At 40.7% G+C, this 20,959-nt stretch overlaps 1 protein-coding gene across 1 annotated transcript in view; it reads right to left on the minus strand.

The window, feature by feature from the left end:
• Positions 1–17,232: 17,232 nt before the first annotated feature.
• Positions 17,233–20,959, minus strand: part of LOC103563054 (fatty acid desaturase 2-like protein FADS2B) — a 45,898-nt gene continuing 42,171 nt past the window's right edge. The window contains exons 8-9 of the mRNA XM_070563910.1: positions 19,312–19,437; positions 17,233–17,841 (exon numbers count right to left, since the gene is read on the minus strand). Of these exons, the coding sequence (XP_070420011.1) occupies positions 19,411–19,437 (27 nt within the window). The 3' untranslated portion in view covers positions 17,233–17,841; positions 19,312–19,410. The remainder of the gene's footprint in view (positions 17,842–19,311; positions 19,438–20,959) is intronic.

Genomic DNA, 20,959 nt, shown 5'->3' on the forward strand with positions numbered 1-20,959 from the left:
TTCCATTACTGGCAAACTCCTCTTCTAATGGATGTACTTTGTCTTTAGGTAAGCCAAGAATTTAATCTTATTTCTGTCCAGTGTAACAGGATAGATCTTTCAAAAGTGATTTTGTATATTTTTGATGTCAATGATTTTTCACTGACAGTTTTACTCTCAGAATAAGCAATACTCATTTTCTCTTATTTCAAATATTTTATTGTTTGGATGGGGGCGTACTGTAGATGTGGAAATGAGGCATCGTAATTTTACCCCTAGGCTTTTAAGGTAATATTTTCTACTTGATAAGCACTAGAATTATTTAATGGGCAAATCTTAGATGCACTGATGCTCCTTAAGTTCCTAAAAGGTTGCTTCTGGTTCAGCAAATCAATTAACAATATGAGTTTCAGGAGCAAACTGTTGTGAGAAATTCTGTTCTGAGTTGATAGCAGAGTGCGCAATTAGGGATATCTGTAGCTTACACAAGCAAAGACGATACTGTGGTGTGATCAGGATATTGATGATCTAGTTTTAGATTTTCTGTTGTGATTTTGAGTAGGAAGATGAAAGGAATTTGATGGGACTGGAAATCAATACAGCCAACCTCATAGATGTGGATGTTGGTCTTTTCTTGCCTTTGGCTAGGTTACAAAGGCTGCATCAGTGAATTCTTAATATGGCCACATCTAGACTCATTCTGTTTAGGACTTCTTGCTCTGTAACACTGAACAACTGGCCACTGCTTTGCGTGATGGTGATCTCATTTGCAAAATAACCCCAAAAGTGATCATGATAACCAACGAGTTATTGAGATTACAAAGTGGCATTTATTAAATAATTGAGACGTATTATGTCACTTAGCCCAGACAATTATATCCATTAACAAATGAAGAAACTGGCAAAGAGAGTGCAAGAGACCTATTGAATGGCAGAGCTCGGGTTTGATCTCAGGAAGTTCTGATTCAGGAACAGATAGTCTTAACTATGATGCTAAATATTCTTTTTTTTTTTTTTTTACAAGATTTCTTCCAGCTCTGGTTTTTCTAATCTCCTTTTGTTAATGAGTTAATTATAATGACAGCTAACATTTATTGGCAACTTCCTTTGACAGACAATGTGCTAAGATTTTTACCTGAGTTCTCTCTTTTAATTGTTGTTACAATCATGTGAAGCAGATACTGCTATAATTCCCAGTTTACAGACCAGGACATTAAGGGTTGGACTGGTTGATTCCTGACCTTCCTTACAGTGACCTATACTTAGTTTTTCTTCCTAGCATAACTGACACTAATATGCCATAAGGCTTTTAAAGGTGGCCCTTGAAGACATATATCAGTGAGGGGTTTGTTGTACAAATAATTGTTCTAGTCAGTAGAGGGAGGGACAATATAGAGCTTATGCTAATAGAGTAGTCCTCCCTTATCCATAGTTTTCACCTTCTGTGATTTCAGTTACCTGTGGTCAACTCCGTCATGCTAATATGAAATGGGAAATTCCAGAAATAGACAACTCATAAATTTTAAATTGCACAGTGGTCTGAGTAGCATAATGAAATCTTGTGCCTTCCTGTTCTGTCCTGCCCAGGACACAAATCATCCCTTAGTCCAGTGGATCCACCTTGTATACACAATCCACTGGTTAGTCTCTTCCTAGCTGTCACAGGTATAAGGCCCACTGATGTGGTATTGCAGTGCTTGTGTTCAAGTAACCCTTATTTTACTTAGTAACAGCCCAAAAGCACAAGCGTTGTGATGCTGGCAATTCAGGTGTGCCAGAGAGAAGCTATCAAGTGCTTCCTTTAAGTGAAAAAGTGAAAGTTCTCAACTTAATAATGAAAGAAAAAATATCATATGCAGAGGCTGCTAAAATCTACAGTAAGGATCAATCTTCTATCTGTGAAATTGCGAAGGGAAAAGAAATCCATGCTAGCTTTGCTGCTGCACATCAAATGTATAAGACTCAGAAAAAAAAAAACATAGCATATGTAGAGTTTGGTACTATCCGTGGTTTCAGACATCCCTTGGGGGTCTTGGAATGTATCTTCTGTGGATAAGAAGGGAGTGTGGTATAGAACCAACCTTAAAAAGAATTCTACCTAGTACAGAACGGTGCCTCACAGTGTGTTTTGCTATCTACATTTGTGATGTCCACAATGAGAGAGGTCCAGCTAAAATATCAAAAAATCCAGTGCCCAGGAGATGACACCAATCTGGGTACAGGGGAAGCTTCATGACAAAGGTGAACTTCAAAGAACTCGTCCTCTTTGTAACTACAGAGCCCAACTTTGTGCAGATGGGTCATAAGCTTCATTGGATCTCTTCTAGGCCACCTGAGGCTCACCTATGGCACTACAACTGTCTTTTTCCTATTCCCAATCACATATACAATTTCTGCCTTCTGTATACCAATAAGGCTCATGCTACCAATGCTTCCTCAGGGACCAGAGAGGTCAACAATCTCCCCCACTATCCTTTTGCTCTGCGGCATGACTTTGAACAGTACTTTTCACTTGAAATATCTGTTCATACTATCCCTTCTCTTTTTCTCTACACCACAGTCCACTGCCACCCATGCTGATGTCTGGACTCTCCCACAATTATGCCTTTAGTCTTCTCTTTAGCAGGAAGTAGGACTATTCTTTCTCTCTGAAAACACTAAAGAGGGTCTTCTTATTTACATAGAAAACATTGCACCTGGCATAACAGTGATTTGGCAAAACAAATCTGGATGTCTATGTTTACAGATCTAACTCCTTCATCAATCACTCATTGGGATGGAAATGTAGTTAGCCAAAAGTTTACTTTAAGAACTTTTAGCTTTAACTGTTACATGACAAAAGTAATTATGCTTTTTATAAAGATCTATAAAATATACCTCAGTAGGAAAAAAACAGAGAATAGAAATCATCTCTGATTCCACCAAGCAGGCAAAAGTAGTATTACTATTTTTGACTGCATTTTATTTCTTTTTTTAAAAAAGATAAGGTGAATTTACAATGCAGGTTTTACATGCCTAAATGATGACGATTACTTTAGGCTGGTTACTTTTAAAAACTGCAGGTGAGAAGGAGGCTTGAAGGAGTGGAATTTGCTTGCCTTTTGATGAAAGACATTTGCTTTTGTGAAGGAAGTCTCCATCTGTGGGGGGAGCCTCCCTCTCTGCACCAGGAGGAAGGGGGAATGACCTTATCTCTAGAAACTCTTATTGGGGACAGCAAGGACTTAAGTCTTGTTTATTGTGCTTGTCAGGTAACCTCATGTAGCTGACACCCCCCACCACCAACATCCTCCTTTGTCTTTAGCTGAAGACAATATTTAAGGTGGTAGCTTCTGCCATTTACTTAATCTGGTTTGATTCTTATCTAAAAGTTATAGGACCACCCAATAACCAGACCTTACCAGCACTGATACCGTTTTAACAACTCTTTTTACATATTCTTTCCTTTGTCTTGTAAAGAGATAACTCACACACCTATGCCTTAAATTTAGCCCTGCCCTCAACCCATGTTTGTAGCAGCTCTGTACTCCCCATGGGCCCTGTCTCCATGTTATTCCACACTATTCTCTAAATAAAAGAGGACTACTGCCAGGCCTTTGGAGTCCAAGAAATCTTTCTTTCGACTCCTCGGGTCACCGACCCTGAAGCAGAAATATCACACACAAATATACACAATGACACATAAGTATACAGACCAAAGCTTAGTTCCATTCTCCATATCAGAGAAAGTAAGCTTCCTTATCTTTTCTGTCTGTGAAGAGAGATTTAGGAAGTATCCTGGCAAGCAAAATAGAACAAACATATTTTGTTTCTTCGTTACCATCTAAGCTCTAATATTTTTATCTTCTTGCTTTTAATACCAGGTTGGTTCCCCAGTTTGCATTTCCAAGAAGCAGAACCTGAAACCAGGTCTTGAGTTTGAATAATTTATTTGGGAAATCAAGGAAGCTCCAGTAAAGGAGTGAGGAATTGAGACAGAAAAAGGAAGTTGGCCAATAAAAGGTAGTTACTTCTGTAGTCTACCAGAGCTTCCTATAGTTGAGGAGTCTCTGGAAATCAGTATAAAACACACAACTCAGAGTCAATCAATCTGAGGGACCAGGACGCTGGGTACATATATGCCAATTCCTATCAATCATAAGCTTAAGGATGCTTTGGGTAGTTGTGAACTCCGCCAAGCTTCCCACCTGCCAGAGAGGTCTCAGTGAATGCTCTCAGGAAAAGAAATGCAGGGTCCATGAGTCTTAAATTTGAAGTGACAGGAAAGAAACTCCCTAAGTGAATCTGTGTGAATAATCATGATACAGGCTACTTCTATTTCCTTCTCCTGGATCCCAGACTCATATATTCTAGCTCTCAGGGACACTGCACACCATTGGTTCAAAGCATATAGAGCAACTTGAAAAAGAGTGTCCCAACCATGCTTGGGATCTTCTCTAAACTGTTAAACTAACACTACTCATGAAGATATTTCAACACATAGTTAGCCAGTAGCTTTGTGAAGACGAGGCTTAAAGGAGGGTATGTTGGCTTCGTGGTCATGCGCTCATTCTTTCTTCTTAACACAAACTGTGTCCCTTAGACTGAGATGGTGTCAGGCAGAATCTCATGATGAGAAGGTAGACATTCTGTGAGTTCACAGGCAATGATAGCCAAAGGATCGTAGGCTGGGAGAACAAATCTATATCTTACATTTGGTTTAATCCCAGGAAGACCAATAGATTCCTTCTTCTAACATGGGTGGGGTCTGATATAATCAAGTTAGTATCATGTGGTTGGTTAGTCTCCTCCAGGGATGGGACTGTATCCAAGGTCCAGAATCAGTTTCATTTATGTGAAGATGAACATTCAGCAGTAGCAGAAAGGCTGTTTGATCAACCTTGGTGAGAGAGAGCTCGTGCTGTTGGGTTGATGCATAGCCTCCATCCCTGCCCCCATGGCTACTCTGTTCATGGGTTCATTGTGCTAGCACTGAGGTGACTGAGCACAACGGATCAAGTCAGCTTGTTTACCCGGTCAGTGCCTTCTGCTGCAGGTGATATCGGTTGGCACTGGTATAAGATACAAAGATCTGCATACTTTCTGCACACATCCATAGTTCCCTCCACACGCTTCTCTCCTAGATCTCTTTGTCTCTGCTCTTCCAATCTTGCTCCTTCCAGGTAACTGAGTAACCAGCCAAGCCATTTTCACATCTCAGAAGCCTGAGTAATCTAAGTATATTTCTAGTTCAGGCCACTTCCACTCATAGTAGAATCTGTAGTGTTGTCACCTCTCTAGTTGTTGAGATTGGTATTTGCATAATTTCTATTTTCCCAATCAATCTGGCAACTTTAGTGATTTTATTGACCTTCTCAAAGAATCTGTTGCTGGTTTAATTGATTCTTCTGTTTTCTACTTAATTAATTTCCTCTCTTATATTTATGATTTCCTTTCTTCTGTGTATGTAAACTACCTTTGATAGGGGCATTTCCTAATTTCCTATCATCATAATCATTTAAGTATTTCTATGAACAGGGAAATGTAAGGTTTATAGTGATACTGCTTTGCTGGATTTTTCTGTTGTCCAAAATGATAGATGTCTCAGGATTTCTATACGGCCAAGGGATTTTGTTAGAAAAGCCGGAAGAGGATCAATCATTCAGTCATTAGACAAGCATTTATCAAGTACCCCATTTGATTCTGGCACAGTTCTAGGCACTGAGGATCCGGCAGTGAGGAGGAGATAACTTCTTGACACTCAAGAACTCTACATTTATTAGGGAAGATATAGGAATTACTATCAAAATTATTAATACAAAATTTGAGGGCATGTTGAAGGGTGTCCAGACCTACCAGTACAGGATCATCCATTTGGCTATGAAAACTATTAGAATATCAAAGCTAGATGAAAACTTAGCTGCCTTCCTTTCTAAATTCCTCATTTAATTCAGCACCAGAAATCCAGTGCACAGAGGCAAAAGCCCAGTAGGCATGTTGCCAGTACTTCCTTATTCTGGAAGCTCCCACTGACTACTTCTTAGTTTTAAATGTTGCTACTGCTACTTTTTTTTTAATTTGAATACTCATGGACTTATTGTCACTTACAGATGTAAGTGGATATTTTTGTTACATTTTTAACATATGTGTTGAACACACAAATAGAAATTTTTTTACATACATATTGAAACATTTATGGATGAAATGACATGATATCCAGGAATTGATTGAAAAGAATCAGGTGATGGAAATGGAAGGAGCTATAGAAAACAAGATTGGTTATGAGTTAAGAATTATGGATGCTGAGTGATGGTTACACGGAGGTTCATTATAGTAGTCTTGCACTTTGCGTATGAAAAAATTTCCATAATATAAAGCAAAAAAAAAGAAACACTTAGCAGGGAAAATCCCTTGGGTACAGGATCCCTGGGTTACATACCAGCTCCTGGGTCCTTTCCAGAAGCCATCTGCCGATAGGCAGTCCCCGACTTAAGGTAGTTCGACTTGTGATTTTTTCACTTTACAATGGTGTGAAAGCTATACACATTCAGTAGAACTACTTCATATTTTGAATTTGTATCTTCTCCCAGGCTAGCAACATGGAGTATGATCCTCTCTTAGGACGCTGAACAGCTGCAGTGAGCTGCATCTCCCACAGTCAGGCACTCAATCAAGAGGGTAAACAACCAATACACTGACAGCCATCCTGTTCTGAGACAGCTATTCTCCTTTTTACTTTCAGTAGAGTATTCAATGAATTGCATGAAATATTCAACGGTTTATCACAAATGAGGCTTTCCCTTAGATGATTTTGCCCAACTCCAGGCTACTGTCAGCGTTGTGAGCCCATTTAAGGTAAGCTTGGCTAAGCAATAATATTCGGTAGATTAGATATATTAATGAAATATCACCTTGTGATATTTTCAAGTTATGATGGATTTATCAGGTTGTAACCCATAATAACCCAAGGAAGATCTTTATAAAGCTCTAACTGAGCCTGCAGAAAGCTTTGCAGAGCCCTCTGAATCAGGGGCCATGCCTCCTCTGGTGGGCTCACGTCCAAGGGGCATGAAAAAGCGAAGTAACTGCCAGAGGTAAAAACAGAAAAAGGACCAGAGAATGAAGGAGGAATCTCAAAGATGATGTTTTTTTCTGGCCAGGTTATGGGATTGCCTTCTTCATGCCAGTGCCTAGGCTGTACTTGGCTATGGGGACAGACAGCTGGGTTCAACTGCTGCTGCCACCATATAACAGATGTGTGACCTCAGGAAAGTCACTTAACTTCTCTGTGCCTCAGTTTCCTCATTTATAAAGCAGGGATAAGAGCATCAACATTTTGTGAGGATTATGTGTTAATGCCTGGTGCAAAATAAATGTCAGTGAGTATTGTTATTATTATTGCTTGAGCTTCCCAAAAATCGCACATCAACCAACCCCAACCAACAGAGAGACCCCCAGTGCCACTGATGTGACTGTTATTTTTACCTGCAGCCTTGGGGGACTGTGCTGAGGGTGGGGAGCAGAGTGTTTCTCCACACTGCAAGCCCACCAGGACCTCCCCTGAGAGAACAGGTTCCCTGGGTGTGTGGACACAAGTGGTCCTCAGTGGCAAGTGGACTTCCTCAGATGGGGCTGGTGGCCCTGCCAAAGGGCCGTCACCAACCTGTGCTGGACACTGTCGCAGAGGGCAGAAAGGCGGCAGTGGAGGACGATGGTGAGGATGCTGAGGATGCCATGGACTCCTTCCCTCCAGCTGGACCACAGGCAGCACGTTCTGGGCCTTGTGGGTAGGTCCGGCGGGGATGCCATTCTGCAGCAGGAGCTCATTGAGGTTCATGTCCTCTAGGCGGCATGGCTCACCATCACATGGGAAGATCTCATCCTAGATGGCTGGCCTGACGGAGGATGAGGCGGCCATGGGGCTGGATGCTGGCAGCCTAGTCCTCCTCCAGCTTGTCCTTTCTCTATTCCTTGTGGAGTGTCCCCTCATGTGCTCACTCCATTACTTTCTTCAGGACAAGCAGCAAGGAGCCTGGGAGATGGCTTTCTCCATCCAGGCACCCAGGCCTGGCACTGGCCCACTGGCACTTCTTTCTATACAGCGATTCTAGTCCTCCCCCCGTCTGTGCACCTGCCTGGCCTCTCTGGCTGTTCTTGCAAGATGGGCCTGAGCCCTGTGACCCACTCTAGTAGTAGACACAGGAAACCACTGCACAGGCGCCCATCAGTACAGCTGCCTACGCACTGTTATTTCTAACAAAGCCCTGGGGAGTCTTAATTGTACCTTCGTTTTAAATTTATGTTAGTCTTGGCTTCTTGATATAGTTGTCAACTCCTTGAGGGCAGAAGAACAGTGTGCTCATATTTCATGTGCCTGCACTGCATGTTAGCCTCAATATAGGTTCTCTATGGTTACCTGTTGGATTATCTGAAGCCGGGCATCAGTTCTTCTCCAAGGAGGATTACATTGGATGCTGCTGGTGGCTTTGCCTAGGAAACTCCAGCCAGGCCTGGACCTTGTAGCCTCCACAGAACTACTCTGAGATGTGTTTGATGGCTTGCGGTGGGAATGAAGCAGACCTTCAAGAACAGTGATTTATTGAGCACCCACTCTGGGCCAGGGTCAGTGCTTGGATATAACAGTAAACAAATCAGACAAAATTGCTGGTCTCAAGGAGCTGATGATATTTTCCCCATTTTTCTTCAATTTAATAAATGAAAGGATATACTTAAATTCATTCATTCATTTACAAAGTGCTCTTCTGGGTTTCTGTATTAAAACTTGTCAGCTTAAATACAAATTTGCTAGGTATTTTATCTCAAAATGAATTTTCAGGAATAGCCAAAAGAATTTCAATCCAGCACATGCATGCTGTGGCAAACCATAGGCAAATCCAGAAAAGAAAGGAAGGGAGCTGCCTTTATAGAGAAAAAGGGGCAGTAGGGAGAGGTTGTTCTAAAGGAAATTTCCCTGGGGAGAAATAAGGGTTCAGGGTGGCAATGGATTCTCGTTGACTAAGCTGTGGCATTTCTCCTTGGCTGGGCTGTTGCTGGGTGAGGAGAAAAATCTTCCTTCAGTAGTAAAGCAGTTTTACTTCCTGTCAAAATGCAAGCTTCCAGTCTCTTCCTGTTTGCTGTACTTGATGTGTCATAAGGCATGAGAGCTCACCCTACTGGCCTTCCCACCTCCAACTTTGTTAATGTTTCTTCTATTAATTTCCACAAGTTTACATTCCAGTGAGATGATATGAATAATAAATAAGACAATTTCAGATGGTATTAAATACTATGAAGGAACTAAATCAGGGTAATGGTTAGGGAATGACAGGCGATTGTGGTGGGGGAGGGCACAGTGATTCTGTGTATGAATTGGCTTGGATGGAAGATGACTACAATGATAAATAATACACCTCATGAAAACATCAAGAGGGTTCCAGGTAGATAGAACATCAAGTTCAAATGCTCTGATGAAAAAGAAGATGGGGAGGAACTTGAACATTTAGGAAGTTAATGCAGTAACCTATTGGGAGATTTTGTAAATCCTGTTGAAATTGTCAAGCTCAAATAATCTAAAACCTAGAGCTTAAATTTTATTTTGGACAGGATAATTGTGTTTTGTAAATAAATTGCTTTCTCAGTACATTGGATAGGGTTTAAAATGCATGGAAATTTACCACACACCCCCTCACTCTCATCCCAGGTAGATAGGGGTGCATCCTGGTAGAAGGGGTGGGGTGTCAGGGAGAGAGAGTTGTGGGACTTAAGGTAGAGGGTAGTGGCTATTTGCCAACTGATATGGTAGTGTCTCTAGCCAGCCCTGGTGGTCTAGTGATTTGGAGCTCCTACCACCATGGAAGAGGTTTGTTTCCCAGTTAGGGAACCATACCACCAATGTGTAGGTTGCCATACTGTGGAGGCTGCACATTTCCATGATGCTGCATGATGCTGAAAGTCATGCGACTGGTAGGGTCACACATGGTGGACAGGTTTCAATGTAGACTAAGATATACTAGGAAGAAAGACCTGACCAACCACTTATGAAAACATTGGCTATGAAAACCTTATGAATAGCAGCAGAGTTTTGTCTGATATAGATTGCTGGATGGTGCAAAAAGACTGGACAGGTTTCAGCTCTGCAGTACACAGGGTCACTATGAGTTGGAACTGACAAGATGGTGTTAACAAGAGTGGTAGTGTCTCAATCTTTTAATAAATGATACAGCTGAAGGGGCTGACTAGTATCTCTGTCTTTCGGAAAGCAGTAAAATCCAGACATGTCCCCTGAGGCGGTGTCGACGAGAATTTTCCAACCTGTGTGCTGGAACATCTTGATATGCTAAGCTGTTGATCCCCTACCTTTCAGTATAGCTGAATGAGGCTTGGGCAAGCCATAGTACCTGGATGGGTCATCTTGGTGGATAAGCATCCTATTCCATTTCCACTTATGTTTCATATGAACATTCTAATTTTATGTTTGTGACATTACAAAAAGTTTTTGGTAGTATGCAAATATAAAATCCTTATCTCTTTTTTTTTAAATGATGCCACACTGTCAATCATTAGTAAAATAATGCTTTTAGAATATGATGGTAACATGTTCAAGTACACATTCTTCCGCCTGGGTGTTTAGTTCCTTCTTCAGATGAAGCCAACTCAACTTTGGCAAACTGAACTAAGTCAAATGAAGTCAAGTGGGCTGTTCTCTATAATGACTTCTCTCAGTCTTTGGCTGTTCATTAGTCACTCTCTAATCTTCATCCTCTCTCATTTTCTGTCTCATACATTCTCTTGTGTTTCCTGCTAGAGCCCAGCTAATCTGATTAATTTTTGCTGGATCATTTTCCTCCCCCTAAATCTACAGTGAAAACATCCTTAAAATTCTTGGTCAGAGGCTGGCCCCATGGCCGAGTGGTTAAGTTCACGCGCTCCGCTGCAGGCGGCCCAGTGTTTCCTTGGTTCGAATCCTGGGTGCGGACATGGCACTGCTCGTCAAACCATGCTGAGGCAGCATCCCACATGCCACAACTAAAAGGACCTACAACGAAGAATATACATCTATGTACCCGGGGCTTTGGGGAGAAAAAGGAAAAAGATAAAATCTTAAAAAAAAAATTCTTGGTCAAATCAAATCTCTCCCTCTACTCTTTTCCTTGATGACTTCTCTGGAGAATATGTCTGAGATAGTATCTTTTATCCTTATTTCCCTTCCAAGATGCAGAAGGGCATTTTCTCCAATTAGCTGCTAGACAACTCAACTTAGGATTTTTTTTTTCAATGCTGTAAACTCAAGATGTTTAAAAGCAACCTTTCACTCTTACTCCATCTTCTACTTTTCCTCCCCTGATTAATGTCACCAACTATCTCCCAAACTTTGGTTTGTCATTAGTTTTCCCCAATGTTTAATTACTTACCATGTTCATGGACCCAGCCTCTACAATGTCTCCATTTATTCCTTTCCATTTCATATTTGTACAGCCAACTGAACTCAGGTTTCTTTTATCTCTCATGCAAGTTGTTGCAATAGTCAACTCTGGTGTCCTCAACTCCATGCCCCTCATTTTCCCAGTCTTCCCTTTGTGTGGCTTCAAGAAGGGTCTTTCCAGAGCCCAATTCCAATCACACTGCTCTACAGCTCAAAGATTCCCTGTGGACCCATGTAATCAACCGAATAAGGCTTTTATTTCTAGTCTGGCATTTTAGATGTTTTCAATTTAAACTCCAATTTCACTTTCCAGGTTTCCTGGCATTGCTCTAATTGAGTAATTATGTAAGTAATCATCAAAATATTTGGTGAACACCAAGTCAATGTGCTACAGTGGACTAAGGCTGGTGATAAAATGGTGAGTAACCACATACTCCCCTCATGGAGTTTTCAGTCTAGTGGGTGTACAGGCAGAAATAAGTTATATACATGATTTTCAAAGGGCACAACAGCTTATAAAGGGAGAATTAACCTGGTCAGTTAAATCAGATAGGACTTCCTAGAGAAAACGAGGCTCAAAGAAATAACAGAAAATTGTTTTTGAATGCTGCTGAAAAGCCAAGGTGAACCATACTATGAAGAAATGAAGTTGAAGCGACAGTGAGGGCAAGACCTAGCACACTATCCCACAGTCCTGCAGATGCTCTGCTCTATTCTTTGAACAGGAGCTCATTCCTGACTCAGGGCCTTTGCACTTGCTTCTGATGATCCTTCTCCTAGGGATCTCATGGCAGGCTCCTTCACATTCTTCTCATATCCATCTTTCCCTGATCTCCTTATCTAAACTAGTCCCCTACTTATCAATCTCTCTCCTAACACTCTATTTTCTTTATATGTGATCACCTTGATTTTTCTTCCATTTATTTGTTTATTGACTGTCTTCTCCAAAGGATTGTAAGCTCCAAAGGACCAGGCTCCTGCCTCTCTTGTTCACATCACCTAGCCTAATGTTCGACCCATGGTAGGTGCTTAATAAATGCTGTCAAATGAAAGAGAAGAATGAAGAAAAATATATGATAAGTGTATGCATGAGAAGGTTTATTGTGTTTTGAGTTAATATTTTATTTTGTGGAAAGTTAACTATGTTATAGTCCCTTAAGATAGGAAAATTCCCTTATAGATGAAGCTGTTACAGAATTTTCACCAATTCTTTACTGAATAGGGGAAATATGCTTTGTTGTTTGCATAATCTGAGGTTTATTTTTAAAAGTAACACTCTGGAAATTTACTTTGCAGTACATTAATGAATAAGAGGGATTAATATGTAGAGAGATAGGTAGATGGACAAATATGAAATAAAACAAGTTTACTAAAATGTTCAAGTTGAAATTTAGGTGATGGCTATACAGATGTTCATTGTAAAATTCTTTCAACGTTGCTGTGTGTTTGCAGTTTCATACACGAAGTCAAGAAAGAAGAAGTGCATTCTGAGTATAGTCCTGCCATCAATAGTGTTTAAGTTCAAACTCCTCTACTTTCTGCAACTTTAGGGTTGGTACTTAGCAGGGAAATAGTCAAGAAAGTCCTTTATAATATACTGGTTATGCAACAATTGGTACTTATATTTGGTATGATTTCCAACAGTAAGAATTGTTCACTCACATGGTTAACCAGAAGTTTGGCTCATTAGAACCCTGGCTGTCTATGGGCCCTCAGGCCTGAAATGTCCACACTCATCCCAGGGGATTTATTACAGACATGCAAGGTGACTGTGGGTGTCACTTCTTGTAACAGGAGAAATTATTTTTTCCCTTGTGACTCATAAGCCTCTCATCTGTGGAAAAGTACTCCTTTCATTGTTAAAATGATCCAGTATCATACCATCCTTTGGGTCTATGTGACTCTATGGCCTCTCTTGCTTTTGGTGGGTCTAGGATGAGTTGAACACTCACTATAATAATAACAACAATAACCAGCATGTGAAGGGGAGTCTCAGCTTATGAGACGGTTCTGTTTGCCTTAATTCATTTGGGTGTGCCAACCATGCTTTGATGCATAAAGGCCAGGTATATCATGCTCTGTATCAATTTTCCAGATTGTGATAGGCAGTGTATAAATGGTTTTGGCAATTTCATTATGGAGCATTAAGTGAAGGAGTAGAAATTGGAATGTAGGTTCCAGACTTCTAATCTAGTCAACTTTACTTAACACTGAACTGAATATGCACACAATTTCTCAGCCTAATTTTAACATGAGGAGTGAAGCTTTAGAGGATACAAGGTCCAGGAAGAGCTCATGAAAATAGCTACAGGGAAGGATAGTTTTTCTTGCTTTGAATTCCTGCTCAGGAACCAAAATATCTCAAATCCATGTCTTATAATGTTCTTCCATGTTTAACATAGTGTCTGTCATTTCTGAAAGGTTAAATCTCACCTTGACTACTCCCAAGTGAAATTTCTCTGAGCTGGATACTCTTTAGGATTGTAAAGGAGAAGTTAGTCAACAGAGACTCTTTCTAAGTTGCTGCTGCACCCGTCATGTGCTCCTCTCCCCTTCCTCTCGCCTGCACCTGTTCTCAGTGAGATGGAAACATAACTACCTTAATGCTTATTCCATCAGCTTCAGGGAAGCTATTCTACATATTCCAGAAATGCCCACTGGCCATGTTTCTACATTTGATCTTAGCCAAAAGGCCAACAAGCAATTGCTCTTGTCTTCTAATGCCTCTTAATTCCCCTGTATTTTGAATTTCCTGGCATGGGAATTAATGAGCATTGACTATGAAGTCAGTCATCCCTGGGTCTGAAACCTTTTCCTTCATTTTCTACCTGGGACATCAGACATGTTTCTTGGCCTCCCTAAGCCCCAAGGTTTTCATCTACAAAATTAGGTTAATTATAGGACTTACCCACGGGGCTGTTATACGGATTAAATGGAACAGTGCCCATGAAGGCTGCAGCTCAGTACTTAGGGCTTGGTAGATGATCTTAAGTATTGATAAGAAATTTAGTAATTCTGATTTAGAATATAGAAGTGATTTTCATATATTTGCTAAAATTTACCTTTGCATCTAATTAGAATGAATTATATTGACATACATCTATTCCTGCCTCTGTCCATCCCTTCCACCCCCCTCCTTTCCTCCTTCCCTAACTCCCTCTATCCTTTCTTTCCTTCCTTCCTTCCTTCCTTGCTATCCTCTGAACAACTTTATTGAGTGTCTCCAACATGTCACCCACTCCCTGCCATCGTGGATATTGCAGGATAGAGTGAAAGACAAACAAATTAATTAAGGAATCACACAAATAAATGTAAAATTTCACCTGTATTGGTTGCTACACCATATATTACAGAAGGCCTTGACTTACATTGGAAGCATCCCTTGGGATGTGATAATGGTGCTGAGATCTGCAGGTGAGTGGCAGCTAACCAGGTGAGAAGGAGTGAGGGCAGGAAGAGTGAAGGAGCAGTTCAGACACTGGGTTCAGGGGCAAAGTCCCTGTGGCAGAAGGGAGTGTGATGATTTGAAAGAAGCCTTTGGGGCTGAAATAGAGGAAGCAGGGGCCAGAATGGTACAATGTGAGGCAGAGTGCAGAGGGTAGGAATAATGCAGGCAAAATCTGTTGGCAATCTTTAGGGTTTGTCCATTGAAGAGTTTTAGGTAGGGCTGTAACGTAACTCTCAGGAGTCATTTAGCTTAACGAGGCAGAATCCTGGCTGATTAACCTACCTTCATTCGTACAACCACAGTTCAGAGCGCTAGAGTCCAGAGGGCAGAAATCAAATGACCTGCAGGAAGGATCATGTAAATTCTAACTCATTGCTCAGTGGTCTAAGAAGTTGTGAAAGTAACAGGCCTTGGTTCTCCTCCTCTGGGAGGCTTATTGTAGAAGCAATAGAAATGTGGTTGCACGTCTCACCAAGTGTGAATGTCAGTCACCACAGGGTGAGAGAGACAATCAGTTGAGATAGTGAATTCAGGAAACTTATCTTATTAACTAGCACAAAGCAAGTTAAAATTTACTCCATCATACATGTTTTATTCTTACCAAGCATATTTTTAAACTGATTTCATGTACCCCCTACATAATCTTTTGAAATCTCCCAGGTTTGTTCAGTTGCACATAACCTATTCCATTTGGGGAACTACAAAGCTGGCCAGCTTTGACACTGAGAAATGAATGCCTTGATGTATCTAGTGACCAGAACAGCAAATGATACTTGAGCATCTCTGGAAGTTGGACCAGATGAGACAGAAAACCAACCACTGTACCCAAATCCCACTTGCACCCTCGACTATAGGCAGGAGAAATCATCTATAGATCCACTAGCAGGAGGGATGTGGTCTCTTGCCAGATCCATCCAGGCCTTAAAAAGTGCTTTATCACTTAACAACGGGGAAACATCCTGAGAAATGCGTCATTAGGCAATTTCATGATTGTGTGAACATCACAGAGTGTACTACAGAAACCCAGATGTTATAGCCTACTATGCACATAGTCCAAATGGTATAACGTATTGCACCTAGGCAACATGAGACTTATGAGGCTGATTCTGGTATAACACGGTATACTGTTTTACACTAAATTTCTTTCGTAAGTACAAAGAGTACACTCTAAAATAAGGATAAAAGTATAGCATAGTAAACCATACATAAGCCAGTAACATGGACATTTATTATCGTTATCAAGTATTATTTGCTGTACATAATTGTACAGGCTATACTTTTATTTGCCTGGCAGAGCCATGGATTTGTTTGTACCAACATCATCACAAACATCTGAGTAACATGTCGTCCTACAATGTTATGACAGCTATGACATCACTAGGTGATAGGAATTATCCAGCTCCATCACAATTTTCTGGCACCACTGTGGCATATTCAGTCCGTAATTGGCTGACACCTCATTATGTGGTACATGGCTGCACTATGAGAATCACTAAGTCAATAAAGCCTTTTATTCCTATTCATTCTCTGCCCAATTTCCCTATTCTATATTTTTATTTGATGTTATTACCATTTCAGTGCCAATTCTCAGAAAACCAGTGGTTCTTAGCTTTGACATGCCTGGTTTACTTCACAGGACTGCTGAGCAATTTAATGTTTTGTCCTTCATTGCCGCACCTTGTACCATTCTGGCCCTTGTGCCCTCTGCCTCTGCCCCAATGGTTTCCTTCAAGTCATCACACTCCCTTCTGCCACGGGGTCTTTTTTATGAATCCAGGGATTTAATTATGAAACAAACAGACAAAAAGAGTATGTTTCAGTGTTTGGAATAGGGGAATGAAATGCTCCCTGGTAGAATATAGGAAAAGAGAGGAACTCATAATGTTGACTCATTTGGAGCTGAGGATGGAAGCTTGTACTATCATGCTTTCCCTCCATGCAGCTAAGGTCAACTTTAACATGTCCCCATGATTACATGAGCAGAAGAACAGAGTCAAAATATTAGTATACTTCTGAGAATGTCCACTCATCCTCTAGCATTGAAACTTTCTCATCCTAAGACATGCTTAACTCAATGCCAGTCTTGAAAAATGCCTTGGCACAGCCTGGGGTCTACATTACAGAAAACAAATCTCTTTCTTTCATTAGGGTCATCCAATAATGAGGTAACGTCGTTCTGCTCTGGTCGGTAGAGATTAGGCAAACAAATCTTACACTTAGGGACAGTCTATTCTTTAGCAGAACACTAGTCACCTTTAAATATTGAAACTTGACCTGCTTGATCAGTTGCTTTTGAGCCTGAATGTAGAAAGCTCCTTTAAGAGATTTTATAACTTGGACAGAATATATGTTCCTATTCACATTTATTACACATAAGCATGTACAATAATGAAAATCTAAGATGAATATTGAAATATTTAGAGACTTTAATTTTAATTATAGTTAATTTTTAAAGAAAATGAAATTCACACATTTGAAAGAAGAATAAGCAAAATTTTGTACTTCAGTAGGACCTTCTTAATACATGATTGTCTTCTAAAAGCAAGTACACTGATTTCTAAAATACCCTGTTATAGATCTCTGCTCTGGCCCACTTCTGCCTATGACCTCTTCATCGGTAAAGCTTTTGCCTGGTCTCTCACTTTAGGCCCGGTGATCAAGATGATCTGACTAAGGCATACTGGTAGAAATAAGTTCAAGATCTTATTGAAAAAAATTAAAACATTGGCTCCCATATCCCTTTTGTCACCCTGACCAAAGCCACCTTGTGTTTCCTTTGCTTCTTATTTGCACAGAGAATCTTCAGGGAAGGGGGAATTCCTTGGAATTCACACTTCTGGCACAATCAGGTATGCCAGTGGTGCTCACAGTTAAGCAGGAACGAACTCTTGCACATTCACCAGCCCCCTTCAGAGAGATGCAATTATGTGCATGTTAAGTCTGAGATTCTGCATCATGTTTCCCTGTTTTGTAGTAAGCATCCTTCCAGAGGGCTCCAGATTTCTTCATTGCCCTGTGGGAGGGGTAGACAAAATCACCAGAAGGTGAGACTCTAATATAAAAGGAGCTACTCCACAGATCATTTGTTCTTTTACCTGGTTCAGGGCAATGTTATCATTTTCAGCTATATCTGAATAATGTCTTTCTCTGTTGCCCAGTGGAGGGAGTCAAATGCACTGAGTTGATTTTTAGCAGGCGTGTTCACCTTTCCTTTATGGATAAGATTGTGCTTTTCTTCCACTTATTTTCTTATGTACCCCAAGTCCTCACCTATCCTTTTCTCTGCTATTTAAAATAAAAGGGCCTCTCTGAGTCACTATAAGATAAAGCAGATAGTTGCAAGCCACCCCGCCCTATATCCACCTACCCACACTAATGTGAAAAATATTTTTCTAGGCTCTGGAGATACAAAAATGAAGAGGACAGAAGTGATTCCTGTCCACATGGAGTTCCTGGTCTAGATTGGGAGATACATATTAAGCAATTTATTAACCAATATGTTATTTAATCGTGACCTTGATAAAGGTCATGAATAAAGAGCTCCAGGTGCTACAGGAGCATGTGATGGAATTAGTGTTAGGGTCAGGGAAGACTGAGATGATGAAAAGGCATTTGACATGAGCCTTGGAGAGTAAACACAAACCGACTAGGTGATAAGAAGGGAAGGAGTGGGTTGAAAGAACCTTCTAAGCAGAAGAAAAAGTGGCAAATGAAAGAAAATGACACAGGGCAAAGAGTTATGCAGCAACTGAAGGGGCACTCAATATCTGCAGGGCAGAAAAGGAGGAGTGGATTGGCAGAGAGTCTGAAACTGGAGCACTATTCAAGGATAAGATGAGACTGGACCTGGCCTTGCTGGCATCATTCAAGATAATGTTGCATTTTATTTTCAATTCTAAAAGAAAGAGAAAGTTATTAAACCCAGATCACTGGCTGTTAATTTGACCTGTACAATGTTCTCTAGGGAACTGTGACTGCTTCAGGATGACAATGGGTTTTCAGTTTCCTCAGGTCTCACCACTCTTGGTTGGTCACCCCTGGGGTTAGGATATAGCTGATCAGTCACCCCTTCCTGATTCGCACACTTATGTCTCATCACACCCTGCAGGCATCTAACTTTGCAACCCTGGACGAGAGGATTTGACCATCCCTTCCACCACTTAAATCTAAAGCAGGTAGAGTTTCAGCAGGGGATACAAAGACAAATAATATGCAGCCCTGATTTTAAGAAGCTTGAAGTTTAGTAGGGCAGCAGGGTATTTTCATCAAGAAGTACCTAGAAGGCAGTAGGTAACAGTAATTATTATTATTATCATTACTGTTGTTGATGTTGTGCCCTGTAGAGTCTTGTGTCTATAGTGGGCATACACAGGTGTTCCTTAATGAATGGTTGTTGGGTGAATGAATTCCAAGTGAAGGAGTATTATGGGGACTGGCAGTGAAGGAAATGAGAACTTTGAGTTGAGAGAGACTATTTTATTACCTGACAATATCTCCAAATGCTTTCAACAAGGGCTTGTTCACATACTGCAGTCCATGCTTGGCACACAGTGACCTCACCAGAGGTGCCACCTTGTGATAATTATGGCACAGCATTGTGGGGAATAGACTAGGGAAAAAGAGATGAGAGATATAAAACTTGGACCTAAAGAGAGACTCGAAGGAGTGGCGTCTTTCCCCTATTATTCAATAAAATTATATCAGCAGTGCAGACCCACCCTTGACCTTGCACAATACTTCTGTTCTGGGATGTTCAAACACTCTTGGCAAAACACTGTCATTTTCTCTCTTAACCCTCTGTGAGCCATGCAGGTGGCAAATGTTTAGGAAGAGGTAAGAGAATAAATATTAGCTCCACTGAAAGTGCATACATTTGGCAAGGTCAAATGGAAGTATATTCTTTATCAACACCTCTTCTGATTTTTTACATTTTTTTTATCACTTACCCCCACAACACAACTAGCAATAAACCAGGTTTTCTTTTTTACCAGTTTGAATGACCTGAGAGTTAGAGATAACCACACTCCACCTCCATCTCTGTTTCTCTCCATCCATCTAACTACTGTATCATGAAAATGATCTAGTCATGGTATGTGGGGAGAAGTCCTAAGACAGGAATAAGAATTGAGGAGAGCTGGGATTTTACCCAAGGTTTTCACTAATTGCCAGATGATCTTCAAGGGTTTTAACTAACGGCCAGATGGCCTTCTAGGGTTTTAATCTGTTCCTTAGTAAAATAAGAATAATAACACTTTCTTTCATTGCTGAGATTTTAAAAAACTAACATGAGAGCAAGGATGAGCACATATCATGCATAGACATAAGATCTCTTTCCTTCTCTGACTATCACAGAAATGGCTTAGACGGAGAAGATCTGTAAAATTCCTCCCCTGAATATTCTAGACTGACTGACTCTCAAAGTATTGTCATTTTCTCTTTCTTTGGGGCATGTCTACCTAACTGACCCGTTGGTAAATTATTTCCAGGTACATTTCGGAAATTGCAGGAGGGATTGCATTCTCTCATGGAGTATATTGTGACCTTGACTCTAAAGATATAGATATAGATAGATAATTAAATTGTAATTAAGTTCAATGTAACTTGTTATCCAAGTGATCTAATTTTTCTTGGGTTTTCCAAACAAACCAAATGCAAAGACAATAACCACTAATTCCTAAGTCCATAGAATCAGGAAATTCAGGCACTGGCACTTTTCCAGGATTTCACTCCATTTACTCAAAAGTATTACATATCCTTCTTTTCTTTCTTCCCTTCCTTACCATTGATGTGAATAGAAAGATAGCAGGCTTTAGAGAATTCTGGTTCGTATTTTCCTTCTGATATCTCTAGCATAGTGCTCTGCTCTGGACTGTAGAGGTGATTTTTTTTTTCTTTTGAATAATATTAGCCCTGAGCTAACTACTGCCAATCCTCCTATTTTTGCTGAGGAAGACTAGCGCTGAGACTACATCCATGCCCATCTTCCTCTCTTTTATACATGGGACGCCTACCACAGCATGGCTTTTTCCAAGTGGTGCCATGGCCGCACCAGGGATCTGAAATGGTGAACCCTGGGCTGCCGAGAAGCGGAACATGCAAACTTAACTGCCATGCCACCCGGCCAGCCCCAG

The sequence above is a fragment of the Equus przewalskii genome, chromosome 11 (genome assembly GCF_037783145.1).
Source record: "Equus przewalskii isolate Varuska chromosome 11, EquPr2, whole genome shotgun sequence".
NCBI classification, from domain to species: domain Eukaryota; kingdom Metazoa; phylum Chordata; class Mammalia; order Perissodactyla; family Equidae; genus Equus; species Equus przewalskii.